Source organism: Penaeus vannamei, chromosome 22 (assembly GCF_042767895.1).
Source record: "Penaeus vannamei isolate JL-2024 chromosome 22, ASM4276789v1, whole genome shotgun sequence".
Classification (NCBI taxonomy): domain Eukaryota; kingdom Metazoa; phylum Arthropoda; class Malacostraca; order Decapoda; family Penaeidae; genus Penaeus; species Penaeus vannamei.
The window spans coordinates 527198-534697 of NC_091570.1; the positions used below are offsets into that span (position 1 = coordinate 527198).

Genomic DNA, 7500 nt, shown 5'->3' on the forward strand with positions numbered 1-7500 from the left:
GATGGAGGAAGAAGAAGGCGGAAGGAAGAGGAAGAAGAGCCAAGAGGGGGGGGAGGGGGAGAGAGCTCAGCACAACACGAGAGGCGCAACTCAAGGCCGAAAGACCCAGATAATTTTTCAGGTGTGGCTAATGGTTGCAACCCTCCCCCCCTCCCTCACCCCACCCCCAACCTACTTCCCCTTCTATCCACCCGTCCCACACAACCCGACCCTCTCTCCCTCCCCCTGCCCAGCACCCCCCAGCCTACTTCAAACCCTTCTATCCACCCTACCAGAACCCAACCCTCTCTCTCCTTCCCCCCTATCCCCTTCCCCTTCCCCGACCCTCCCTCCCCCGCCCCTTCCCCTTTCCCCACCCCCGCCTCACTTCCGCCCCTGCCCTTCCCCACACCCCACCCCCACCCCCACCCCCGCCTCCTCCGCCGCCCACAATCACCGGGCCATCCTCAAAAACAACACCATTTATCAAGGTCGCGTCCCGGTGGCCGCCCCGCCGTGCCCATTCCCACGTGCTCGCCGGTCTCCAATACTCCCCATCGCCTCCCCCGCCCGCACGCCCGCACGCCCACTCCGCGACAGAGCACCCGGTTTATCTTCTCCGCCAGTTCTTCCCTCGCCTGTCGATAATGTGTCTCCGTACGATATGTTTTATTTTATTTTCTTTATTTCTTTCTTTTACTTTTTCTTTCTTTCTTTCTTTTTCTTTTGTCTCCTTTTTTTATTTCTCTTCCTTTTTCTTTCTCTTTTTCCCTTCTTTCTTTTCTTTCATCTTTTTCCTTCTTTCTTTCTTTCTTTTCTCTTTCTTTCATCTTTTTTTCTTTCTCTTTTTCTTTTTTCCTTTTTTTCTCTCTTTTTTTCTATCTTTCTTTCCTTCTTTCTTGAACCGGACGCTGTGATTCTGGACCCAGGACTCGGGACTCACTTCGCCCACGCCCCTCCCCTCCCCTCCTGCGACGCCCCTCGAGCCCATGAGGGAGATCCGTTCCGAGAGCCCACGGCACAGGCTCTCGCGCAATCCTACACGCACGGTATGGTATACAATGCAGTGTATATAGGCCCATGAATCAAGCCTTCATTGTATACAGCCGCACACTCGCACGCACACACACACACACACTCGCACGCGCACACACACACACACACTCACACTCACACCCACACACACACCCACACACACTCACACACACACACACTCACATACACACACACACACTCACACACACACACACACTCACGCACACACACACGCTCACACACACACACACACACTCACACACACACACACACACACACACACACACACACACACACACACACACACACACTTGCACACGCACACACACACACACATGGTACAGGCCCGCAGCCCAAACTCAGAGGATAAGCCCACACACAAGCCCAAGGAACAAACCCACGGTAGAAGCCCCAAGGGACAACCCCACACACAAGCCCATAGTAAAAACCCACACACAAGCCCACGGTACAGGCGCCAAGGGACAACCCCGCACACAAGCCCACAGTAAAAAACCCAAAGGACAACCCCATACACAAGCCCACAGTAAAACCCCCAAAGAACAACCCCAAACACAAGCCCACAGCAACAAACCCCCAGCCCAAATCCGAGTACCCGCCCACGACACCCGCCCACGACACCAACCCGCAGCTCTAAGCCCACGCCACGCCCCCCAAAGCGCCAGCCCGACCCGCCCAAGACGCGTCGAAGGTCTCGCCCTCGCCAGCGCCCCCTTCATCATGTCTGAGTGATTCTGTCACAACAGAGGGGCGCCCTTGACTAATGCGCCCTCGGGGATTCGGAGTAGGATGAATGCCCGAGGTAAAGACCCGACGTATTACTTGTACAGACGCGGCTTAGGAAGAAAGGGGAAAGTAGAAAGAGAAGAGAAAGAAAAAGTAGAAAGGGAAGAGAAAGAAAAAGTAGAAAGAGAAGAGAAAGAAAAAGTAGAAAGAGAAGAGAAAGAAAAAGTAGAAGAAGAAAAAAAAAAAGTAGAAAGAGAAGAGAAAGAAAAACTCATAGAAAGGGAAAGTAGAAAGAGAGAAGAAAGAAAAACATAGAAAGTGGGAAAGTAGAAAGAAGAGAAGAGAAGAGGCTAGAAAGTAGAAAGAGAAGAGAAAGAAAAAGTAGAAAGAGAAGAGAAAGAAAAACATAGAAAGGGAAAGTAGAAAGAGAAGAGAAAGAAAAAACATAGAAAGGGAAAGTAGAAAGAGAAGAGAAAGGAAAAGTAGAAAGAGAAGAGAAAGAAAAACAAAGAAAGGGAAAGTAGAAAGAGAAGAGAAAGAAAAACAAAGAAAGGGAAAGTAGAAAGAAAAACAAAGAAATTGCAAGGGTGAAAGAAGATAGAATAGATGGAAAGGAAGGAAATAAAAAAGAAGGGTTAAATAAGGAAGAAAAAGACAACCCACAAGAAATGTTTTCTTTAGATGAAAGAATTACAAAACAATGAATGAAAGAAAAAAGAAAACGCACAAAACTAATGTCTTACAAAGAATATAGAACACAGAAAGAGAATAAAACAACAGAGAAAAGTAAAAGAAAATTAGAAAAAACGTAAGAAACCAACTTCCTACAAATTCAAATGCTACGAAAGAGAAAAACGAGTATGAAAGAAATATAAAAAAGAAACGATAAAAGAGAATGAAGGAAATATGTAAAAATAACAAAAGAGATCAACACAGATAGATAAGTAAAAAGCAACGAAAATAAAGAAATTAAACAAAAAGCGAGAAAAAGGGTATGCAAGAAACATAAAAATAACGTAAAAGGGTCATGAAAGAAATATATCAAAAGAAACGAATAAAAAAGAGATGTAAGAAATATAAAGAGAGAAATGAAAAAAACAAAGAAATAAAAAAACGAAACAAAAAAAGATCAAGAAAGAAACATTAAAAACGAAAAAAAGAGCCGAAATAAATATGAAAAGAGAAACGATAACAAAAAATCACGAAAGAAACATTATATATATATATATATATATATATATATATATATATATATATATATATATATATATAAAAAAAAACACGACACGATAGAAAACACACAAAAAAACAAAAACAAAAAAACAACACAACCAACCCAAGAGCCAAGTATACCCAAAAGAAACAAAAAAACAACACAACCAACCAACCCAAGAGCCAAACACACACAAAAAAACATACAAAAACAACAAAAAGAAGAAAAACACACACAAGAAAAAGAAACGAAAAACAACACAACCAACCAACTTAAGAGCCAAACACACAAAAAGAAACAAAAAAAGCAACCAAAACCCAAAGAGCCAAAGACAGAAAAGTCCCCTCCAGAGCGCCAATCGGCCGCCTCTCGCGCGCCGCAATTCTCTCCCCGGGACTGAAACTCATCAACATCTCCGCCTGACCATCACCTCATCAACGGCCCTCATCATTTACACGCCCTCATTACACCGCCGCGTTAATCTCACGGCATGGCCAATCACCCTCTCCCCAGCATCCCGCCTCCGCCTCTCCCCTCCCTCCTCCCCTCATCCTCCCCTCTCGGTCTTCCTCTTCTTCTTCCCCTTCCTCTCGATCTTCCCCTTCTCTTCTTCTTCCTCTTCTCTTCTTCTCCCTCTTTCCTCTTTCTCTCTCTTACCTTTTCCCCTTTTCCTGCTCTCTCTTCCTCTTCCCCCTCCTCCTTCCTCTTTCTCTCCCTTCCCATTCATGTTATTCTTCTCCTTCTATTCCTCTTCCCTCTCCTTCACATCTTACCACCCCTCCTCCTCTCCTCCCTTCCCCTCCTCCTCTCCTCCCTTCCCCTCCTCCTCCTCCACCCTTCCCCCCTCCTCTCCCCCTTTCCCAATCCTCCTCTCCCTTCCCCCTCCTCCTCTCCTCCCTCCCGTCCCTCCTCCCTCCTCCTCCCTTCCCCTCCCTCTTCCCCCCCCTCCTCTCTCTTCCTCCCTCTTCCCCCTCCTCCTCCTCAGCTCCCTTTCCCTCCCTCTTCCCCCATTCCCCCTCCTCCCTTCCCTCCCAATCTCCACCCTTCCCACCCCTCTCCCTCCCCAACCTCTTCCCTCCTCCTCCCTTCCCCCCGCCCAAAAGCCAATGTTATTGCCCCATTCTACACCGCCTACGCGACCAATCAACGCACTCGGGATTGGGCGCCGCTGTCCCCCGATCAGCTGTACGTCGACCCCATTCATTCACCCGCCTGTCCCTCCGTCCATTCATCTTGAGGAGATACAACAGACCTGCCTCTTATTCCCTCCCCCCCATCCACCCACCTCCACACCCTATTCCTTCATAACAACCAATCCACAATCATCCCTGAAAACTATTCCCGATAAATCCAGACAACTAATCCCTAATCATTTCTGACAAATCCTAGATAAATCCTGACAACAAATCCCCGATAAGTCCTGAAAATTAATCCATATATCCTAACAACAAATCCCTGAAGAATCCTGACAAAAAAAAAACTGATAAAGCCTAAAAATGCATCCCTGATGAATCCTGACAACATATCCCTGATAAATACTAACAAATCCCACTCATAATAAACCCTGACGACAAATCCCCGACAAACCCTGGCAACTAATCCCCGACAAACCCTGAAAGCAAATCCCTGATAAATCCAAGCAACCCTGTCACACACACACACACACAAAAAAAAAAAAAAAAAAAAAAAAAAAAATCTTGAATATTCATCTAAAAAAAAATTAACAATTATCCCTGACAGTAAATCCCTGACAACCACCCTCTCCTACCAACCCCCCGGACAACCACCCCCTCCTACCAACCCCCACCAACCATCCCTCCTACCAACCCTTCCACAACCATCCTCCTACAAACCCCCACAACCAACCACCCCCTCCTACCAACCCCTTACACCACCCATATCCCCCAACAACATCCCCTACCAACCCCCTCCTACCAACCCCTCCTACCAACCACCCCCATCCCTAACAACCCCCTTCACAACCATCCCCACCACCCACATCCCCTACCAACCCCCCCACCAACCACCCCCCATCCCCCCAACAACCCCCGTCCACGCCCTCCATCCCGCTGACCTTCAGAGGACTGTGAAAATTCCCGAGGTCGTTATGTAAGTCCGGTAACTGGTTGGCCTCAGCGCGAAGAGTCCCCCCGCTCCTAATATGCAGCCACCCGGACGACTCGAAATATTTGGAAACAAACGGAATTAGGGATAGAAAAAAAGAAAAAGCGAAGAGGAAAGAAAAAGAAGAAAAAGAAAAAAGAAAAAAAGAAAACGAAAAATAAGAAAAAAAAAAGAAAAAAGAAAAACGATAATAAAGAGAAAAAAAGAAAAAGAAGAAAAAGAAACGCATGATTTTGGGCGAGATCCCACTGGCTAATTAGGCGTCCCCGAGTGAGGGAGCTGGAAGAAATGGCTAACGAGTGGAGACTGTTTGGGCGAGCGATGGAGATGGATATAGATAGAGAGAAAAGAAAGAGAGGGGGAGGGAGAGAAAACGAAAATAAGAAATAAAGAGAGAAAAACAGTTTAGAGATATTAAAAAAAAATAATAATAAAAAAGAAAAAAAGAGAGAGAGAGAGAGGGGGGGAGGATTTTGGGCGAGATCCACTGGCTAATTGGAAAGGGTCCCCGGGTAGGAGGGAGGAATGGATAGAGAGGAGAGGGGGAATGGGATGGAGATGGATATAGATGAGGGAAAGGGAGAGAGAGGGAGGGGGAGATCGGAGGGAAGGGAGATGGATATAGATAGGAGAAGAACAGGGAGAGAAAAAGAAAGGGGGAAGGAGACGTAAGGGAGAGGCAGAGGAGGGAGAGAGGAAGAGGAAGAGAGAGAGAGAGAGAGGGGAAGAGAGAGAGAGAGAGAGAGAGTAGAGGGAGAGAGAGAGAGAGAGAGAGAGAGAGAGAGAGAGAGAGAGAGAGAGAGAGAGGGAGGGAGGGAGGGAGAGAGAAGAGAGAGAGAGAGAAGAGAGAGAGAGGAGAGAAGGAGAGAGAGAGAGAGAGAGAGAGAAGAGGTAGAGAGAGAGAGAGAGAGAGAAAGAAAGAGAGAGAGAGAGAGACGTAAGGGAGAGAGAGAGAGAGAGAGAGAGAGAGAGAGAGAGAGAGAGAGAGAGAGAGAGAGAGAGAGAGAGAGAGAGAGAGAGAGAGAGAGAGAGAGAGAGAGAGAAAAGAAGAGAGAGAGAGAAAAGAAGAAGAAAAAAGTACAAGACAAAGAGAGAAGAAGGTAAGAGACAAAATTCAAGCAAAGTCTCCCCCCCAACCCCCCCCCACCCCGCCCGCCCCCCCACCCCCCAGAAACCAAGCGAAATTTTGCATGATGTCATCAACATACCTCGAGTTGCCAAGGCTCATAAAACTTTACTTACCCTTGTTCCATTCCATCCCCCCAGACTCTCGTTATTCCAAAATCCTACAAAGAATGCTTCTCAATATTTCTTTCGCGTGCGCATAACTTGAAGAATGTAAGAATATCAGAAAATTAAAATAGAAAGGAAGGGCAATTTTTCAAAAAAGTCTCAGCACGCTCGAACGCACTGTTTACTTTTCTCGAGTAACTGAACCGGCAGGAAAAATGGCGTTCGTTGTTACGTTAAAACTTCAACGTCTTTCCTCCAACAGATGATTTATATAATGTGATAAAATATAAGGGACCTTTTGTGTTTTTGACATGTTTAATTAAGGTGATAATAATCATAATCATCATCATCATAATAATAATAAATCACATGAAATATATAAATTTCTATTTAGATATGTATACTTGTAGACCTGTAAAAAAGAAATACATGCACGCAAAACACTTACATATCCAAATCGTGAACCAGCCACCAGCACCACACTATATATACCAAGACAAAAATAGAACACAGAAAAAAAAGAAAACAGAGAAACACACCCCACAAAAATACAAAATACAACAAAAAAAAGACAAAAATAGAACAAAAAGAAAACAAAAAGAAACACACCCCACAAAAAAAAATACAACACACAAAAAATAATAATGCAAAAAACAAAAAAATAACAATACTCGAATGCAAAACCTCAACGGGCCAACAGGAGAGTGCGCGCGGACTCACAGTGAACACAGAGGACGGGCGTGAGGAAGTAGGCGGGTCCGAGGTTGTGCTGCACCGACGGCGACGACTGGCCGGACGAACTGCGACGACTGCCCGCTGCAACAAACACAAACAAAGACAACAGTTAGTGGTTTGTTGTTGACGGTGGGATGTGGTCAACAAAAGCATGGAGTTGGTGACTTGCTGTGAAGAGTAAATGGTCAACAAAAACAAGGGTTATTTGTTGTTGATAGTATATGTATGGTAAAAAAAAAAACATGGGAGTTTTTTGTTTGCTGCTGAAAAAATATATATAGTCAACAAAAACATAGGTCAATTATTTGTTGCTGATAGTATATGCATGGTAAAAAAACATGGGAGTTTTTTCATGTTGGATAGTATATTGGTCAACAAAAATACGGTTTAATAATTTGTTGTTGATAGTATATGTATGGTAAAAAAACACGGGAGTT

General features: G+C 45.2%; 1 protein-coding gene across 5 annotated transcripts in view; it reads right to left on the reverse strand.

Moving 5' to 3' along the window:
• Pi3K21B (phosphatidylinositol 3-kinase regulatory subunit alpha) overlaps positions 1-7500 on the reverse strand; it is a 612638-nt gene that overhangs the window by 465019 nt on the left and 140119 nt on the right. For all 5 annotated transcript variants that reach the window (XM_070136335.1, XM_070136332.1, XM_070136333.1 and 2 more), the window contains exon 5: positions 7049-7144. In XM_070136335.1, coding sequence (XP_069992436.1) covers positions 7049-7144 — 96 coding nt within the window. The remainder of the gene's footprint in view (positions 1-7048; positions 7145-7500) is intronic.